This window comes from Micrasema longulum, unplaced genomic scaffold, assembly GCF_059751315.1.
Source record: "Micrasema longulum isolate JH-2025_06_02 unplaced genomic scaffold, ASM5975131v1 h1tg001496l, whole genome shotgun sequence".
Lineage (NCBI taxonomy): Eukaryota > Metazoa > Arthropoda > Insecta > Trichoptera > Brachycentridae > Micrasema > Micrasema longulum.
In genome coordinates this window covers 106049-127890 of record NW_028278680.1, presented here as the reverse complement: position 1 = coordinate 127890, position 21842 = coordinate 106049, and the positions used below count along the sequence as shown (strand labels likewise).

At 35.4% G+C, this 21842-nt stretch overlaps 1 protein-coding gene across 1 annotated transcript; it reads left to right on the top strand.

Annotated features, from left to right (window-relative positions):
• The first annotated feature begins 773 nt into the window (after positions 1-773).
• On the top strand, positions 774-16210 carry caly (ubiquitin carboxyl-terminal hydrolase calypso). Its single transcript, XM_088236060.1, has 8 exons — positions 774-1534; positions 2985-3129; positions 10772-10955; positions 11582-11772; positions 12033-12203; positions 12710-12819; positions 13773-13988; positions 15484-16210. The coding sequence occupies exons 1-8, from the start codon at positions 1169-1171 to the stop codon at positions 15658-15660; spliced, it is 1560 nt and encodes a 519-aa protein (XP_088092186.1). The 5' UTR covers positions 774-1168; the 3' UTR covers positions 15661-16210.
• Positions 16211-21842: the final 5632 nt, after the last annotated feature.

The following is a 21842-nucleotide window of genomic DNA, read 5'->3' as shown; positions in this document are numbered from 1 at the left end:
GGCATTTTTTTTCCATCTTGAACCAAATGTTACGGAAATAGTTACAGTGCGCATTGAACACCACTGCAATGATTCTGATTTGTTTAGAATCCATGTCCGAGATTTTGCTGTGTGCGAATGTCTGCTATGTCAGCTTTATGAAAGAAAAAAAAATTTTTGGATGCCAAATAAACTATTGTTTTCGTGAAGTTCTATCACATCTTTCCTATATTGACTTTCCACTCCCTGCCAAAATATTCTGACTCTCCTGCCCCCAATCAATAAACCTGTATTTAAAGTTTTGTGTAAATATCTCGTAATTAATGGAGTTTCATATAATATAATATAAGATACTACCTTATAAATACAAACTTTAATATAAACATTGGTAATTAAATATTCGCAAAAAAATACCACGACACTGATTAAAACTAGCACTACTTCTAAAGAAAATAAAAACACCCCAAAATGAATAAGAAATATTGTCTAAATTCATGTTTTTGTTGTTTTATCTATTGTTTTTTTAGTGTCAAGAACTTTAAATCCAGATCAAATAATCATCTCTGCTTGTTGTATTATTCCAAATTCTCCCTAGAGATGAAACATCGCCCACCAAAACATCGGTGCATCGATGTATCGAAGAATTAACATCGATTGCCAAAAAAAAATATCGACATTTCTATACATCGATGATTTTTTTTTTAACGAACATCGATGTTTTATCCGATATTTTTTAGCGTTGTATCGATGTTTTGAAAATATCGATGTAACGTAACATCCCTAATTCCCCCGCCATAGATACGAAATTATGCGTTTGCGACGTTTCCGTGTGTACTTCTTGCGCTTTTGTGTTGAATTTCATAAATTTCAACTGAGTTTGATGTTTAAATAACTCAATTCATCATCATACTGTGTGCTTAATATTTCCCCACTTTTGCCTTTCACCTCCATCATTTCTTGTTCATCAATTTCGAATATATCTTTGACTACGGTTTGCGCGATCGTAGTTTCTTGTGTTGTGTGTTCCCGTTTTCGCATTTAATAACTTCCACATATTATTTGAGAATACATTGCAGCACATTTGCACCTACTTTCCAACAATGTCATGTTTCGATTTTATTTGTAATGTACACATACCATACTCGTCATGCATACGCTATTAAAATGAATTATTTCGACATCGTTTAAAATGCCGGTAGAGCTTAATAGTTTGACGGAAGGATGGTTGGAGTTGGAAAGTGATCCAGGATTATTCACATTGTTATTGGAGGACTTTGGAGTTAAAGCGGTTCAAGTTGAGGAAATATACGACCTTCACAAACCATTAGATCTTCCAGTTTACGGGTTTATATTCCTTTTTCGATGGATTGAAGAACGCAGATCTCGACGCAAGGTCGTGGATCAAATCGAAAGTTTTGTTAAGGATGAAGAAGCCGTCAATAACATATTTTTTGCCCAGCAAATGGTCCCGAATAGTTGCGCGACACATGCCTTGCTCTCTGTTCTTTTAAATTGTCCAAACATCCATCTTGGGCACACTCTCAGCAGGCTCAAGGTAAGGTTTACTTTTTTTCCGTTATCCATATGCCCTTTTGCTCATAAGATATTTTCTTACATTAGTTTGAATGTGTTAATGCTCGGTTTTTCTTTTTAATAGACAAATTCTGGGAATAAAATAAGCTTATTAATTATGATTTTCTCTTGCGCTCGACAGGTTTTTTTATAAATGTCTGAATAGGGATGTCTTTAAAACTGCGAAACGTCATGACAAATGTTGCTCTGTGAGTCGGTATAGTACGGTTTAATTGGACTTAGCTACCTAGGTCTTCTAAGAAGCTAAAGAACTAACATATCATATCTCCATCAAAATTGAATTGAGTGTTACAAATCTTTATATATATACATATAAAAGGCGATGTTCGTATCTGTGTCCTCGATGGATTGAAAAACTACATGACCGTTTTACGTTCGGTTTTCAGCGAAATGTAGATCTTTGCCATGAGCATATTTATAGATCTTAAAATCTTCTAGTTATTAAGTAGAAAAAAGTTAGAATCGTAAATGTTTTTCTCATCGTTGCCAGGGCTGCATTCACTGATAATGCATATACAAAAAAATGATGTTATTTTTTGTTCATAAAAAAAATGTTTTTGAATGTTTACAAACAACATTCGTTTTTTATGGATCTCAATTGGATTATTTCCACCCATTTATGTCTTTGCTAGACTTTTGATATATAAAGAAGTTTTTTTTTTTAAATTAAGACATAACAGCCACAAGACCTCTCACAGAAGAAATCCGGGCTAGAAGAGGAGACTTGCAATAAGTTTAGAATATTTTTTATCACTCCTGAAAATCCCTCGACTTTCGTAACACCTCCCGGTGAATTATAAAATTAAATTTTAATTCCCATTACAATGAAAATAATAATCCCTTTTTTTTTTTAACCACATGTGCCCTTTACAATATGATGTTGGACAACCCTCACCTCTCTCGTCACCCCCTTAGACATTGACCCACAGTTGTCAGCACCTTAGCCAAATGAATTTGAACCCACATACCAAATTAAACTTAGTTTTTTTACTGTCACATTTATTTATATTCGACAAACTGAATTCCACTTGACATTCTTTTGCCCATCTAAGATAAGTGGAATACCCACCCACCGATCTAGCATTAGTTTCTACTGTTGATTTATTTTGTTTTTTTTTTAAATATATTTTATGATGAAACTGTAAACAATATGATGTGTTTATAATATTAGTTTTGTATCACCCATCTATGAGAGGAGTGCTCTCTCGGAACTATAGTTTTGTTAATTTAGTAGAATAAATGTGTAACACCAATAACAAAGTTTTTATATATCAAGAATGTTTTCAGTCTCTGTTGAGACTTGTCAACTTTATAAACTCCCTTTAGGCTTAATCCAGAACTTAAAGATTTCACTATAGGTACTGAAAATATTTCCGGTTTAATATTAATGATTTACTATTGTTTTGCGCTAGGTCCACACTACAGCCATGAGTCCTGAAAACAAGGGCTGGGCTATCAGTAACACGCCCGAACTAGCTTGCGCACACAACTCCCACGCCATACCCCAGGCCCGCAGGAAGACGGACAAGCAGGCCATGTCTTCGGGAAGGTTCACAGGTTGTCTATTAGTTAAGTTTGGTTTTCATTACTTACACAACCATCGTCCTACTTCGTGAGGGCAGTCGGGGACCTTATTACGGATATTCTTTATATATATAAATATATATATACATACACACACCTTCGTCAATGGTATTTACAGTACACTAATGCGACTACTCAAAACATAATTAAACACCTTTGTTCCTATTAAACTTTGGTTTTAATCAAATACGTATGTGCATTTGTTTCATATTTTCAATGGCACAAATAGTACGAGATCGTTACAGTAATATAAGTAGATTCATTTCTATCATTCATTGAGTGGTACAAATAGTATAAGTTAGTTCTAGTAGTATAAGTAGACTCATTTCTGTCCCATCTTACTTGGTTCAAGTAGTATGTATTGAATATTTATGTACACCGCAAGACAAATAAATTTACGAGTTCTCAAAAAAAACTAAAATTGACATATAATGAATTATTCTTGATATTTAACTCATGTGTGGCTATGCGGTAACGGATGTCTACCTCGGGTAAAAAACATTTAATAACTCTCTTATTTTTTTAAATAACCAACTCATATTTTTTGTAATCCTTATATGGACTTTTTTACACAAAAATAAGGAAACATTTTTATAAAAAATGCACGGGCTTTTTCTATAAAAAACAATTTCTTCATTTTGTAAAATAAATTAAAACAAACGAAAGAGATGCCAGTATTATAAGTGGTTTATTAAATTTTATAAGAAAGAGCACGAGAATATAGCATATCAGAAGACCGACAAGGACACTATTCGTTAGGGGCGGAGCTTGAGTGACCGAGAAAACAATACCGAAAGAGCACGATACAGAATTATACCACTTGTGGGACAGAGAACACATCAGTCGCGTGAAGTTTTTTGTAGTATACTGTGCTGACGCTGTATTTAACACACCGTGTTCCCGAAATGTTTCTACAATTTATTCACAATTTATCTGATTTAAATTATTTTTTGACAATTCTTGATGGAATTTCATTGTAATGATGTAATATTTACATACATTTACATATAAGTTATTAATCAAAAATACTTGGTACACTTCCACTCATTTCCACACTTAAGATAATATTTTGATTTCTATAAATCATCCTTACATTGTATAATATTCACCAGTCTGAAGATGTCCATTAGAGGATGAAAGCGCTAATTGGTCAAACAAATAAGTGGAAGTGTACCCAAGGAAGTGTGCAAAGTTATTTCATTTAAAGTGTTCAAAAAATTTGTTCCTAACTAGTTTTAAAAAACGTGTTTACGTTGTCATTTTTGTGTATGTTTAATTATGATTTGATTATATCACGTATTACGTACTATTATTTTATTTCTTACAAGTTTTTTTTGCTATTTTTTTAGGTTTTATTTCAATATTATTCTAAGAATATGTTTTAACAGCGTTTTTATTTATTCTAATAAAATCTAGTATTTATTTGCAATAAAAATTTGATATTCTTTTTTGCATTCAAATAAGAGTTGTATTAGCATAGCATACTTTCTAGTCTCCCGGTTGATCTATTTCCGCTAAATTCAGTCGTAAGTGTAATTCGGAATTCAGTCGACAACCAGACGCGGGCGGCAGCGCTTGATGGCGGGATTTTAAAAGGAATGAACACAATTTCTAACTTTATTTTGCATAAATATGCTTTAATTTTATATTTTTTATGTAACATCTTTAAATAAAGATCATTTTTAACACATACCATTGTAAATAATTTGGTATTTTAGCTTACATTTCAAAATATCTCGACTTATGCTTGTGGTCACATTGTGTTACACCACCGGCTGCAAAGGGATTATTCAGCACAGTCTTTTAAGAGTTAATTAGTTTTTTTTATATTGTTTGACATATGTGATGACTACTTGTTATTTCAAGGTTAAAATAAAAAATCTTACTCATGAATTGTACTTAGAAATTGCCATTATATATCAGGTATCAGATTACCCGAACCTTAGAGACCCATAACGGTTCATTTATGGTCGAGTGTTTGTGATGGAATAATAAAAGACATGTTATTTTTTAATTCATATTTAAGAAGTAGGTTCTTATCGCTTTATTTTAAATTAAAGTATTTTACATTTAAACATATTTATAACATTTAAAAATATTTAGTACTTAGTGAATTCACCTTTATTTTTTATAACATGTAAAATTCTATTATTTAGAGAAGCGTAAAGCGAATCTAAAATTTCTGATGTTATTTCTTCTTCCCAAACTTGAATTAAGTTTTTTTTTAATTCCTCAATGTTTTTTGATTTTTTTTTCCCGACTTTTTTTTTCATAATCGCCCATAAATTTTCTATCGGGTTCAAATCAGGGCTATTCCCGGGCCACGTCAACGATTTTAAGCCAATTTTCTCCTTGAATTCATTGATCTATAAAAAAACAATAAATTATTTATCATGTGGTCACAAAATGCATTTAAAAATATATATATTTGTACCAGTAGCGTGCCTAGGGTTTACGAGTAAGGCAAGCCCATATATATATATTTTTAATTCACATGTGGTGCAATTCCCTGACGGCCTCATAGTATAGTGGTCAGCGCATTTGCCTACCATGCAAAAGGTCTCGGGTTCGATTCCCGACATGGATGATTTGAAATACTTATTTAAAAAGGTGTTTTTACACTAGAATGTGTCATAGTCCCTGGACTGGTACTTGAAGCGTAAGACTGATCATCTTACCTTCATGTAGCAAAAAAAATTAAGATATACTGCGATTGCAGTGCTCTATGTACCATTAGGTGCGGAAAAGGAATGGTGATGAATTCACTTGTGTGAAAACATGATGTATGCTTTCTTCACTACAGTTGTACAGTCTACAAAGCATCCAAAAGGTATATTATGACGAATAACAATATTTTATGAAAATATGCATAGGATAATCTTTCTGAGTTCTTTTAAATAAACGAAAAAAAGAAAACACAATTTTTTTTATATAAAAGTAATTCCTCAGATATCAACCATTACCAACAAGTAGCATTAATAAAATATAGCATGCGTAGAGTTGAATAATAGTCATCGGAACCCATAGATAAATAAATATAATAAAGATAAATTATAATTGATATAGAATATTGGAAAAGGAAAAGGATAGTAGATAGGCAAATAAAAAAGAAACGTCGACCATCTCCGAATTCTTTTTATATATGACGTTTGCACAAAATGAAGTTAATTATCATAAATCTTAACCAGTACGGGTCTTTAATCAATGAAGATAAAAATAACCGTTTAAAATTATAAAATTCCGTAAAAAAGAGCATAATAAACAATCGTAAAGTTTGATCGATACGAAATACAAGATACGCTCTCTGCCAACTTTACCTTAAAGAAGCTGGCTTCAGATTCCCATATAAAACTCAACATATACAGACAAACATTTTATGAGTTTACTGTTTGTTTACATGCGAATTGCACCGTGAAATAAGCCCTATAAGAACCCCACGTGCGTGAGCGAGATAAGAATACATAGTGTCGTTCGCGCACACGGATTTCATACGGTTCGGATCCGGGATGGGAACAGTACCAACGTCGAACAGATCTCTAATTCTCATTTGGCGCGAAATTTAAACAACGAAAGAATTATTTTTAAGCGTTTGGTTCAGATTTGGTAATTTTTAAATAAAATTAATAGGCAAGCCTGGCTTATGGGCTTCTATGGAAATACCGCCACTGATTTGTACTCACAGTGCGGGCTCTATGGCACGGCGCAGAATCGTCCTGAAAAATTGGGTCCGCGGTATACTGCGTAATGTCCTCGATTGTTGGAATAATATGTTTTTTTAACACTTTTTTGTACTGAATGGCATTCATCGTACCCTGTACAAAATTTAGAGGTCCTAAACCGTATGCTGTCATGCACCCCCAAATCATCACGTAGGGTGAATGTTTAACGGTTCGAGTGACGCACGACGGATGATATCTTTCCCCACGTTTTCGTCGAACTATCTTTCTGCCGTCTGGACCAAAAAGGTTGAATTTTGATTCATCAGAGAAAACAACATTTTGCCAATCCTCCAAGGTCCAATTCTGGTGCTCTTTCGCCCAATCCAGTCTAGCCTTCTTCATTTGTCCGTGAGTAATGGTTTCTTTGCGGGACTCCGTGCTTGGAAACCATGCTCCAACAGCCGCCTGGACACTGTTTTTACTGAAAATGTTGATGTGCTGGTAGACTGCACCTCTGCGTGTATTTCAGGTGCCGTTAAAAATCGATCGCGCATAACAATTTTTTTTATTAAGCGATCATCTCGGGCAGATGTCACGCGCCCCCGTCCGCTTCCTTTTTTCCGTTCTATGGATCCAGTTTCTTGGATTTTTTTTAATAAAAACCTCACTGCACCTTCTGAATACCCAACTCGACGAGATATTTCACAATTAGATATGTTTTCTTGCGACAATGTGATTATTTTGGATTTTATCGCAATCGACATTTGCTTTGCACTTTCCATGATTGTTGTGTTATGTTCACTCAAACGCGGGTAAAACAAGACTGTTGAGACATTTTAAAATGTAAATATTGTAGAAAGGTGACACATAGTGTCCTTAATTTATTAAACAAAAGAAAGAGGTATCGATAAAGGATTTCTTAGAAAAAGGGTTCAGTAAAGTCAAGGGGCGCGGTAGCAGGTAAACTCGTAATTTTTTTTGTCTTGCGGTGTATGTTATTTGTACAAATTACTGTAATGTTGTTGGTTACACAGATGAAATGATCTGTAAAAAATAAATAATTGGGTTTGTTTCGTCTTAATGGTACTGGAACATGGCAATCTCGTAAATCAAAGAGTAGAAAAACACTTTTGATTTGAATTTTCTTTATTTTCCACTTATTTAGAAGTACAACACTATCAAAACAGGGCGTAGATGTCAACTTGCGAAGAAAAGGCGTATAAAAATAGAATAAGCGAGGTCCGTATACAAAGACAAAGTAATACGGCGTTCTATCCTCTCCGCCTACCCCCGCGGGGGAACGGCGTTAGTACACACTCCACTGATCAAACTAAAATGTTACACTGTCTCTTAATTCTGACTACAGTCTGCCTCAATCTGCCCGCGTTCCCCTCTTATAAAGGAGAACAACTAGTTTTTATTATAAACAAATTTCCTGGCGTGAAGACGCCATAGTAAATAATAAATTCGTCTAAAACAAAACTGCGTAATTCCAAAACATGTCAAAGTTCTATTTCCTTAATAAGAAATATTACGCAGCAAATCTAAAAATTTAAGAGCTTTACATACGAATAGCATTGTTCAAAGAAATGAATTCATACCCAAATGTATTTTTCTTAAAGCGCCCTGTTTTACCTACTTTACAAACACAATACAAATTGTTTCATTTTCATGACACAAAAGTCTAAAAATAATGATAAGGCAAAAGTATATCTTTAAAGCTTCAAAACTTAAATACAAGTACAAGAAAATGTTAGTATTAATTACGTCATACAAAAAAATATCCATGCGCTTACGCGATAAGACATAATCAGAATACTCTAGTAGGCCAAATAGAAAAATAAAATATTTTCAGAAATCTGCTCATAAAAGGTCCAAACAGGGTTCATAATAGCGGTTTTTTGCTCTCCTCAAAAATTACTCTTTTGCAGTTTTACTCTTATTTCCGCCTATCAAAGATATGTAACCTCTGTTCTGAACTAATTGTTTAATTTGACAACTAATTTGTTTGTAAAGATTATTGTAATGTTAATTTAGCTGAAAAATAATTGTTAAATATGTTAAGCAAAAACTAAATTGTAAATTGCCCAGGCTATGGGTATTATAAATGTATAAATTGGCCCTAATTTTTATTATAATTTTTATTGTTGTGTTATTCAACCAATCACATTCGTAATAAGGTCCCATCTAATCATCTTTATCCGTCCATCTAGAGGCACATTAACCCTATTCATTTTTATCATTTCAATGTCATTTCAACCACCTTTAACATAATACAACAGAGATGAAGAACATTTTAGAGAAGGGAATATAGAAGTCTAGGCATCCACAGGGCTTGTGACCTTTTATTGGCTGGTTTAAATGGCCACTTCACACACTGTGTAACATTCACTATTCTACTTATATTTGAACATCTATATTCCCTCGATTTTTCTATCTGTTGGCGTTTGTGAAATTAAAGAGCTGAAACCTTTATTTTTGCGGGTGAGATTCATATAGACTTCTGTATTCCCTTCTCTAAAATGTTCTTCATCTCTGTTGTATTATGTTAATATTAACAGCTCCCTAGGGGGTCGAATCTAGTCCTTGTCTACAAAAATTTGGACAAACTCAAAACATCGTTGAGCAACCACCTTTATTTTCCTCCATGATTTTATTTACAGTTTTTCATAATGTTTTTATTAAATCAAAACTTGTTATATTTTAAATGCATTGACAGTATAATAATACTTAATCACAAAATAGTATGATATTTTGAACTTTTTTCCTATTAAAGTTTTTTGTAAGTATCAACGATTAATCAAATTAATTCTGAAAAATATTAACAATGCAAATCCTAATTGCTATTTTATTTCTTTACTTTTTGTGCAAACATGTGTTAAGTTTTTCTTTTTAATTATCAGGGTCACTATATTGCATTTATCACTATATTGCAATATATTTTTTCTTTTTGACTGATTGATTTCTAATGAATAAACGTAGGCATTTTAAAATTCCGAATATGTCCTTAATGTACATATCGTGCAGCTGGTAAAATAGTCATAACTCGAAAAAGCAGAATAAAAAGTTAACATGTCTTAATACCATATCTTTATTTTGTTTTTCTTTTCACCCTTTTATTGCTATGCCAATGTGTCATATATATATTTAGGTTTATCTTTAATATACTATTACATTTTTCGAAGAAAATCTCAATTGTCAAAAAAAAATTGTTAAAATATGACACTGAAAATGACCGTGTTCAAATAAGTGTTAATGTTGTCAAATGTAAGTGGTTAAATTTTAAAACTAAAATTATGCCAATTTTTCAGCATATGAAAATTGAGGACCATTTTCACAAAATGAAATATCTACATAAAGTAAAAGTTTCAGTAAAAGGTTTTTTTATGATAAAAAAATAACTACTAGGATTTTAACAAAAACAAAAATTATAGAAATTCTACAGCCTAACTCATATACTTAGAATCAACATATAAAATATTAAAATACTCGGACGAAGCGAAGCTATTAAAAAAAAAAAAAGCTTTCTGAATGTTTACCTCACATATTTTGTGATGGGAATGTACAGAAAAGTTGATTTATATTACATATATGTTTACTCTTGCATGAAATCATTATGAACTGTTTTTTTTTTGTTATATTTTGTATGCCTACATATGTATTAGTATGTTATTTCTGAAATATTTTCATATTATTACTCAATTAAATAATAATCTAATCCATTTCGACTCGCTACAACTTAGCACTTACATCATTTTGCTTAAATTTTATTTCACCAATCGATAGATCTCATAAAGAATAATCAGTTTCCGTCAAAAAGCACATTTAGTTTTTTTTGTAGGTATTTCACTTTGTGAAAACAATCCTCAATTATGATTATTTTATTGGGGTTTCTGTGTGATAAATTTGAAAGGGATATGGTTTGATAATGATTATTTGCATATTAATTATCACAGGAGAAGCATTTCACTTTGTGAGCTTTGTTCCGATCCACGGGCGACTATTCGAGCTGGATGGACTAAAGCCGTATCCTCAGGACCATGGCCCATGGGGAGCTGACGAAGATTGGACGGACCAGTTCCGCAGGGTCATGTCGGAGCGTCTCGGCATGGATACCGGGGAACAGTACCACGATATAAGGTATTATTTTATCTATCACACACTATAAAATGCAGTCAATAAGTGAAAATTAAAGAAAAATCTTTTGACAATTATTAATATTTGAGAACTTGAAATAGTCACATAAGTAATATGTGTTAATTCAGAAAATTTAAATAACGTAAGTAGAGTTAATTGTTCAGTAATGTTTCAGTAATGTTTGGCGTAATAACAAATTTCATTGCTATCCTACAAGGGTACGTGAGTGAATTCAGACTCCCAAAAACAAGAATCAAGCCAACTCAGAACAATTGTTACCTACCCTAAAAGTCTAAAGATGTTCAATGAGTTGCCGAAAGAGATCAGGGATGCTGGGTCTATCGTAACGTTTCGTGAGATGGATTTTTAGTCATAAATTACTGCTATAAAATGGGAATCCAGTTGTGTTAGAGCAGGGTATGAACGTTGGACTTCTGATCTGTTTCTCTGCAATACTACCATGGGACCACAACCCAGTTCTTATATTTACACAGTTTATTTGTTTATGTTATATCTTTTTTTATTTTAATTCTGTATATTTTTTTATGTGTGGATAAACTACAATGTTATTGAAGCGAAATTGTTTTCTGAACGGCTCCTCAATATTACAAAAATGTATTTGATTACAGATTCAACTTGATGGCGGTTGTTCCTGATAGAAGACTCGCTATAACTCAAAAACTGAAGGGCTTAGAATCCAATAAGAGTATTCTACAGAATGCACTTCGTCAACTATGTAAAATCAAACAAAAGATGGATAAACTGAAAGCAAAACGTGATGCCGAACATCCACCAATTGCTCCTGTTGCCGCAAATTTAGGTAAAAAACAAATTAATTTAATTAATTAAAATTATCACTGTTCTGTTTTTAAGCATTTATCTTTAATTTATTTCAAACAAATTATTGTATCGAATATGTTACATGAAATGCTCTTTAATTAGTTCTTTTTTTCATGTATTGTGTTGTATTTCATTGAAATTGCACATATTTCTCTTATTAAACTCGAGATCAAATAGGGACCCCTATGGTGTGGTCCAAGGCGCTTGTTTTACGCAGAGGAGCTCTGGGTTTGATTACAGAAACTCCAAATACCTGTGAAAAGGAACAACCACTACAAGAGCCTCTTAAAGAAGAAACAAACACAGAAGGAGTACCCAATCCACCCATGGAATGTGTATCTTTGTCCCCTGTAGATTTCATCTCTACTATGAGTGTACAACTGTGTACTTACGACAGTTCAACAGATGAAGGTATAAATATTATACATAAAAATGCTTAATGTATTTTGTATGTGTTCAAATCTTTGTAGATAAGTGCTTAAGATGAGGACTGCTTAAATCCTCATTGAAGTCCACTGGTTGTCCGGAACGCCCCATGTCTTTGAGGTCAAAATTACCGTCTTTGAAGCGCAAAAACCATCGACAAGCTGTCTTTTTTATTTATAGCATCTTCACCCTACACTGCGCAAATATCGCGACAAGCTCGGCAGCTTTATTCCCTTGATTAAACATGTACAGGAGGTGTCGAAATTACTCACTTTTGTCTACTTGACATTCCATTTTGAAGTCTTGTAATCTAATAAAATAATATGTATAATGTAAAAGCAAACACAATATCGGTAGAGGAGATTTTTTTTAAAAAATGATACGTCGTTACCTTTACCATTTTTGGAAAAAAATTGACACAACTTATGTTTAACACCCAATAAATTTGAGTTACAATCTATTCATCATTTATTGAACTATATTTTTTTCAGCTACTTCGAGTAATCCAGGAGCATCACCTACTCAAGCCAAGAAATTCTTCTTAATTCGGCCATCCAGTAGTGTTGAAGATACTGTGCAAATACCTACCAAAGAACTGAAAGTAAGGCAGATGACAGTTTTTTTTATTTAAAAAATATTTACAAATAATCTTATTTTTAAGTCCTACTGGATTGCAAGCATGCAATTATCAGCAGATTCTTATATATGTTTTCATTTCTAATACTTAACCTGCATTAATAATTTTAACTACGTATTTGATTTACTAAGTTGTTAATACAATAACTTTTTCTCCACCGTCCACAATTTGAGCTCACTCCCGCATTCAACGAGATATTCTTAAGAGGATGCGCGGTCTGACTTTGTTTTCGTACAAATGTGTTCTCGTATTTCCTCCCTGGATTATGGCAGTAAAGTAATGAATTTGTTTTACACACTATGGATATCCACCATTGCATATCCTTATCGTTCGTTGTTTTTTTTAAAAATGATAAATTACCTTTTATAGGAGCTAGGACCATCCAAAAACCCTTAAAAACACCTAGTTTTATCTGCCGTCTTCGGATGTACGGTACACAAATATGATAAATATTTTTTAAGAAAAGGAAAATATGCCCACAATGAAAATTTCTTCCTGATACTCTTTCTTAAAAAAAAAAACATCAATATACCTATTCATAAAACCGCTCGCTACCGCATATCCTCTTGATATTGTTTGGCAACATGTGACAAATTTTCGGTATCCTTTATTCCAGTGTCCTTTTATTTGGGAACAGAATAAATGGAAGTCTAACAGAACTGGAAGCTCTATCGTCCCCAATTTAAAAAATTCCTTTCCAGCAGGATGGTTTCAGACTGGAATAAATTGCTAAGCCTAGTAACTGGCTATACGACTAGACCAGATAGACAACTGTTCTCTTTTCCATTTCAGTCAGCTAGCTTAAAAACCGTTTGGATACTTTGTTTGAGGAAGAAGAACGCAGATAAAAAGCAGTACACGAGATATGAAGCACCGGCAAAGGCTACATAGAAAATAATATTTTTTTTATGTCTTAGTCGGAGCCTGACGACGGCAAGGTCCGGATCAGTGCTGCGGGTGGCGGGGTTGTGGGTGTGGTGGCGGCTGGGGAGGGGGGCGTGAGCTCCGAGGGCGAGGCGCGAGGCTCACTGGGCAAGCCGGAGCTATCGGCATTGCTGGGAGAGCTGGACAGCCAAGTGCAGCAGTGCAAGCAAGCCCTCAACGATGAAAACGACAAGAGAAACATGTACAAGGTACACCTACCCTACCGTGATGATGATTTTGAATTTTAAAAAAAATGTTTATTATTATGTGATTATGTTTATTATTATTATTCCATGTCCGCTCCCTAGTTGGACCATATGGTGTCCTCAAAGATCCTCCAAGCATCCCTGTCGGCTGCCAGCTCCTGTGCATCCTCCCGAGTCAGGTTCGCGTCCCATAGTTCTGATACGAACTGCCGGCGAACAGTCAGCAGTGGACGTCCAGGACGTCAAGAACCTGATGCCTTGTAAAGAAGGCACCGTGGTTAAGGCTCTAAGAAGGCATCCGCAGCACATGGCCAAGCCAACCGTATCGCCTCCGCTTGATGACAGTTGTCACCGGAATTTGCTGCGTCCATTCTCTTATTACTTCATTCCTCACAAAGTCAAACCACCGCACACCCAATATTCTTCTGAGACACCTATTCTCAAAACTTAGAATTTTTCCGCTTTGGGCCCTAGTGAGGTGCCACGATTCGTATCTGTAGAGGAGAACAGGTGTTTATTTGGTTTTCACTGAGTAAATATCTGATCTCCAGACAGCCTTCATACTATTGAATGTGGCGCCTGCTATTCCTAGCTGCACTCCCAGTTCTTTTTGAAAGCTGCCATTTTCCATAACATATACTCCCAGATATTTAAAATTCTCGACCCTTTCGATGGCTTGGTTTGACAGAGTCAAGGGATTTAGGGCATCAAGGCATGAAGTGTTACACAGTACATAGGTGTTTGCAATATTGATTTTTAAACCCATGCATGCGGAGTACCTATTTAGGCTATCTACAGTGGCCTGAAGACCCCTGACTGAATCGTCAATTATAACCGCATCATCAGCATACTCTAGGTCGCAGAGTTTTCGGGAGAAAGAGATGGATATTCTCAATCTAGTGGAATTGACTTCCTTAATATGAAGTCCATGAGGATTATAAAAAAGAACGGTGCAAGGACGCAACCTTGACGAACTCCGGTGGTGACCTCAAATCAATCTGTGACAACATCGTTGATTCTGATTCGGCATTCGCTATTTGAGTGAAGGGCTTTGATAAGTTTGACTAGTTTTATAGGCACCCCATATGCCACTAGTGTTTTCTAGGTCTGTACGGACTATCAAACGCTTTTTCGTTATCTACGAAGCACATAGCCAAGAAACTATTAAGTTCCTAGTTCTCCTGTAGAATACAGCGTATCTTGTGGATATGATCCACGCATGACCTACCAGGTAGGAAACCTGCCTGGTTCTCCCTCAATACTCGCATAATGGGTCCTCGAACTCTTTGCAGTATTATATATGCAAGCACTTTTCCCGATACTGCAGCCTTAAAAGTAGACTGCAGCCTTAAATGTACTACAATAATACAAAACTTAATGTGACTAAATGTACTGAATAATACAAAATTCAATGTGACTTTATAAATGGCTGGAAAACACAAATTGCGGGGACATGATTTCCATGTTTCACTGTATTATCTAATAAAAACAATTCCAGGTGGATGATGCACGCAGAACACACAACTACGACGAGTTCATCTGCACTTTCCTATCCATGCTGGCGGAGAGAGGTCGCCTTGCAGAGCTGGTCGCTCCCTTAGTCGGTGGTGGTGCCCCTCACCCCGCTCCACACAGGAACAGAAATAGGAATCGGCCTCGCACCAAGAGGAAATAGCCACTCCTGCATCGTTTTCATAAAGTAATCATTTCATATCATTTGGACATTTTGACCTAATGATGGGTTTTTGCCTAATACCTTAGGTATGTGTGCTTTATATTAAAACCCAATATATGTTTAATTTATTATAAAGTTTTTAATAACTAATTATGCGATGCAATGCAATTTTAGTTGTACTGTCTCAGCCGACACTCTGAGAGTGTCAAAATAATATTTATTTCAAAACTTTTATAGTGCAACATGTAATTAATTAATTTTGTTTTCTTTTTATAAAACGTCTATGTATTTTGTGATACAATCATACTATGTGTAAATGAAGTCATTTTCAAACAACACACCAAATACAAAAAATGTGGTCTGGCACAGTAAACAGTGCCTGAATATTGTGTTTACAGTATTTAGACACTGGTTTTGCAATACTTCTCCAAATATGAATTGTAATAGATACATTTGCTGTACATACGAAAACAATGATGAAATAAATACCTGCCCCAGGTTCCGTTTGTCTCCAAAACAATAAATCAACGTTTTAGGTTCCTTTAATCTTGTCAGCGCGTTCTTTGTTTCCTCCCATTATCAATGCTGCGTGGTATATTTTTAGATGTACGAACGAATCACCATAATTCAACTGTATGCACTAAAATATTCTTTTGACACTCGAACTTGTCTAAATATATTGTGACTTAAAGAATCGAGACAATTTAATATTCTAAAAAACACAACATGACTCAAAGGTAACGTGACCATTTATTTTTCCCCCTAACCGGGACACCTAAATAAAAAGTTAGGTACTTATCCGTTTTAGGCGCCTCACACTTTCATACAATACAATTGACAATATAGTAATGTTTATTTTTTAATGTCGTATTAGGTTACCTATTTTATTTATTTATTTTAAGATTATCGATATGTTTATGGTAGGCGTATCATGAGTTCCCACATATTTTTTCATAGTACATATTATTTTATTTATTAATGAAAAGTACATACAGGAATGATTAAATGAATATTTACATGGTGTTATACTTTTCCAAAGAACAAATTTTCTTAAGTATATCTCTGATGTTGATTTAAAAAACGAATGAATTTCTTGGCAGGGTTTGTTCGAATTTACATTTATTATTAATATTTATAACACGACTGGTTATATTTTAAACATGTTTATTACTTTAGTTTATACATAAGACACAATACAGGCACTAGAACATTAAATAAATTCACTATTGTAGGTTACACGTGTTGACAAGCACTGGCTTTACAGATTGAGAAGCGACGGATTTAGTGTTACTCGACACAGGGGGTAATTTATGGGCCTCGGGTGGCCAAAGCAAAAGAACACATGGTTTTTGGGACGGCCGAGCTCACTCTATCAAGTAACCAGCTTTGCACCATACTTAGAAGTTTGCCAAAGGGCCTAACAGCCTGCATTCATAGTCACTTAACAGAGTAGGTACCAGGAATCAATTACTATGACCTGTTTTAATCAAGTTATATGTCGTACTAAAGAACCTTTTTTTTTTTTTTTTGTAGAGGGGAAATCTATCATGGACACCCAATCTTTCAGACTGGGTAGTGCCGGACTCGTACCGGCTAAAACCCCTCCTCTTCTTCACAGCCGTGTCCCTGCCTTCCGGCTTACCAGCAGCTGATCTTGTCTCTTTTTACTCCTATCCCGTGACTGTTCCTCCAGCTTGGATTTTTCTTTCATCGGTTTCTTTTTCATTTATCACATTTTCGATGAATCCTGCTACTAGTTTCCAGTTTCTTAGGTTTTCTAAAACTGTGTCAATTATATTTTCAGTGTTTAGATTCTCTGTTAGTCCGAGCGTCTCCTTCAGATCATTTCTTTCGATTTCCCATTTCTTGCAGTGAAAAATCGAGTGTTCTGCATCGTCGTGTGCCTCGTCACAGTATATACAACATGTTGATTCGGCTCTTTTTATGCCGTGAAGGAATGCATAGAACACTCCATGACCACTTAGGAACTGGGTCATTCTGAATGTTAAGTCTCCGTGTGGTCTTGCTATCCAGGTTTTTATATTTTTTATAAGACGGTGTGTCCATCGACCTTTTTCGGAGGAGTCCCATTCTTGTTGCCATTTTTCTATTGTTTTGTCTTTTTCTCTCTTTCTTTCTTCCAGGGTTACCGGTTTGTCAAGTTTGTATAGTCTTGCGCGTTCTTCTGCTAGAAGGTTTGCTGGTATGAGTCCGGCTATTACCAGGGCTGCAACTGTAGAAATGGTTTTATATCCTTGGCATACTCTCAGGGCCATGGGTCTTTGACCACTCAGTAAGACTTCCTTGTGATTTCTTTTTTTCAGTGCCTGTTCCCATACTGGTGCGGCGTAAAGGATAATTGACTGTACAGCCATAGCTAGAACTTTTCTTTTTTTATGAGTCGGGCCTCTTATATTGGGTAGTATAGCACATAGGTTTCGAGCTGTTTTCTGTGCTTTTTCACATGATTGTCAAGACCTGGCGCTTTACCATTTTTGATTTGACCGATAGCCTTAATCAGTTCAGTTTTTTCAACATCAGTTTGGAAGTCCTCTTTCTCAGGTCCTATCTCCTTTTTGAGAGTCTCCCCTTCTGTGGTTATAAAGAGTTGTTGAAAAATGTATTTCTTTTTTTCTAGAGGTATATCTAGTTTAGCGCTTGGCATTTTGAGCTTATTCTTTATGACTTGGTATGCTTCCCCGAAGACATCCTCATTTAGCTGCTCGCATAGTGAGTCCCACGATCGTCTTTTTGAGGAAGCTATTTCTTTTTTTAGCTCGTCCTTTGAGTTTTTATATGTTTTCCCAAGAGTTACTTTCAGGAGTACATTTTTGATAGTTTTTTCTATTTTTCCTTACTCTTTTTATCTTTTCCTGGATTTCCAAGGTCCACCAGTAGGGCATTTTGCCTTCTTTGTTGCACCTTATTTTAGGTGTGCTTTTTTTATACGCTTCTTTCGTGGCCTTTTCACATTCTTCAGGGTTTATTTCTTTGTTTATTGTTGCTTCTCTGAATATGTTGTTCATGGTCTCTGGGCTTGTTTTTCCATGTATGTGCCTGGGTTTCGTATCTTTAGGTATGAACAGCTTTGTTTGGGTGTACTCGTGGTCGCTCAGAGAGATATCTTCTAGGACATTCCATTTGAAGCCCTGCCTTGTGGCTCTTTCATTTATTAGCGTCAGGTCTATGTAAGATTTCCCATTTGGCCTTATGCAGGTGGGCATCTTTCCGTCGTTGAGGACTACTAGGTTTTGAGAGTTTGCCCAGTCAAAAAGTTCTGTGCCTCTTTTATTTTTATTTTTTCCTCCCCAGCTTGGGTGTTTTGCATTGAAATCGCCCGTAATGATGACCATTTTGTCTTTAGCGTAGGTTTGAATATCTTTTTGTATATCTAGTAAATGTTGTTCGAAGTCTGCTGTAGTGCATTTATTTGGACTTATATAAGTACAATATATTAGCATGTCCTGTTTCTCTACGCATATCGTGCATTTGAGACTTCAATAGTTTTCGATTTTTAGGCTTTTGTTGGTCTTTACTATCGCTGCTCCACCGTCTTCGCTGATAAAACTGTATTTGTTTTTTGTTGTTTTTACGTTTGGTTCATTTATTGCTAGGAAGTCACAGCCTTCTTTTTTTGCAACAGCCATAGCCATGTCGTAGGCACCGATTTTTCTGCCAACGTTTATCTGGATTATGGTGAAAAGGGAGACGGTTCACTCCTTTTTTGCGTTTTTTTTACTAGCTTTCCTTTTTTGCTAGCAGCAAGCAAGGCTTTTCTGAACACTCCGCATCTTGAGCTCCCAGCTATGTGGTTACTCTCACAGAGTGGGCAATGCTCCTTTTCTTTGCATTTGTCTGCGTTGTGACCATCTCTGGCGCATCTGCGGCATTTTTTACTCATATCGCTGTTTTTACAGCCGGCTGCTTTGTGTCCATAGGTCCAGCATCGGTAGCATTTTTCTAGGTCTAGTCTTTCTTTAAGTTGGCATATGCCAAAGCCTATACGGATTTTTTTTAGAGATAGGATTTTTTCTGCGTCTTGAGATTCCAGTAGCACTGTCCCAGCCTGCGAGTCTCTTTCCATGGGTCGAAGTGGTTTTACTGTTAGAAGTTCCGGGTGTTGGATTAGGTTTGTTTCCAACAGCGCCTTTTTAACTTCGTTTTCGTCCACTGTTGGGTCCATGTTCCCCAGATGGATTACTTTTTTCTTTCGTCCCATTGTTCTTATCTCTTTTCCGTCAACGAGACTTTTGATTTTCTCCTTTACTGCGTTTGAACTTTTTGTCAGTTTCATCAGTAACTGACCATTTTTCGTTTTCCTTACGGCACCGATCGCGCTGACTTCTTCTTCTTTAAGTCCACTTTTTATTGTTTTTAGTGTGTTTGCGTACGTCTCTTGGGTTCCTTCAATAACAATTACTTCTGATTCTGGGTTGTGTTTAGTTTCCTTTTTTACGGTTTTTTTTTTCCGTCTTATAGTCACGTTGCCGGTTTTATTGTAAATGGCGGCTATCATCTTTTTAAAATCCTCGAGCTTAATTCCTTTCGGGGATATCATAGTAATACATTCCTCCATATTTTTCTCGCTTAATTCTTTTAACTTAGTGAGTGAGTTAAAGAGCCAGCCCATTTCATTTTTTTCGCATATTTTCTCGTTTGAGAAGAACACTGTGAAATTTTTGCTCCTCGTCACTTTCCCGTCCCCTGTTTCGTATGTTATAACCTGTGATATATCTGTGAAATATCCCTCTTGACATTCTGTTTTCTTACCTTCTAGTATTTCTGGGTATCTTTGAAAGAGTTCTTGGTCCAGGCCTGTTCGTTTATTGTCATTGCAGAAGTAAGCAATTCTTCCAATGTGCGGCCTTAGAAGATCGCCACTTTCAACTACTATGTTTTTAAAGTTATTTTTATTCCATTGTATTTTTAAATGTTTTTCAAAATCTTCGAAGTCCAAAATTTCATGTTTGTCCAGGTCAAAAATCTCAGGAGTTTTATTTAAGCAATTGGGACATTTTGAGCCTATTTTGTGATTTTCGTTATCTAAATGCGTTGTAGGGGCTATTTTTTTTTATATTCGGCTATTTCAGATTCAAGAAGAGCAAATCTCTCTTCTACTAAAGAACCTGGTGAACCAATTAAGGTATGCGACCGGTAAGCAATACAAGATTAGTATAACAATTATCGTACGGGGTGAAAGCCAGCTAGTTAAGCTAAGGAAGCCCTGAGTAGGTGTCTTTAACCAGGAAAGTACCCAAAAAAATTGGTAAGCAGAACGACAGGAAGACGACCCTAGATACTCTGATTTCTGGAGCTAAAAATCTGCCTTAGTAAGGGGGGGTGACAAATTTAAAAGTCTTACGTAGCATGAAGTCAGCGTGGGTGGCTGGAGGGCGTTGCATTGAAATGGGGTAGAGTATGCAAACCTACTGCACATGTTAGAAGAATTGTTGATACGTACCTGTGTCGTACGAGTAGGGAAGCAATATGATAAAAATGTATTGGGTTTAGAACGGGTGCTATTACCTAGGACCTGCCATAAATACTGTTACAAACTGTTTTTATTAGAATGAAAAAACCAATTAATTTTACAAAAGTTTTTTTTTATTACTAGGCCAACATGCATATTCCACTAATTGAAAAAAATATATATTCATATAACGTGACGGCCAATCGTCAATGGCAATGGCATTCACAATATCGATGGGGAAAATTGGCCACTGCTTTTTTCAAAGACCGTTTCAAGCTCTCCAAATTTGGATGTCGTCTGCTACAGACCATGGTCTCCAACACTGACCACAATTCGTAGTCCAGGGGATTTAAATCTGGAGCTTCCAGAAGGCCAATCTTCAGCTCTAATAAACTCCGGTATGTGAATTTCCAGCCATTGCTGGGTAGATTTTGCCTTATGAGCTGGAGCAGAATCTAGCTGGAAGATCCAATGTCTCAAATTGAACATTGTATCATTGAGAGGCCTTCAACCTTCTCTAGAATGTCATCTTAGTACGATTTCACACTTGTCTTCACACCCTGCGCACAAAAATGAAGCTCAGAAACCCCTTTGTAGGAGACACCCCCCCTGACTGACTTGAGCGGCTTCTCAAGAGCTATGAGCATACACTCAATCATTTTGCTTGTTGAAGTTTTCTTCGATGTTAAATATTTTTTCACCAGAAAACAGA

What these genes read in the sequence shown, in the direction of transcription:
- caly (XM_088236060.1), top strand. Translation starts at nt 1,169, where the DNA reads ATGCCGGTAGAGCTTAATAGTTTGACGGAAGGATGGTTGGAGTTGGAA. An exon ending in GTCTTCGGGAAGGTTCACAG is followed by an intron (nt 3,130 to 10,771) that starts GTTGTCTATTAG and finishes TAATTATCACAG; the next exon opens with GAGAAGCATTTCACTTTGTG. An exon ending in CGACAGTTCAACAGATGAAG is followed by an intron (nt 12,204 to 12,709) that starts GTATAAATATTA and finishes TATTTTTTTCAG; the next exon opens with CTACTTCGAGTAATCCAGGA.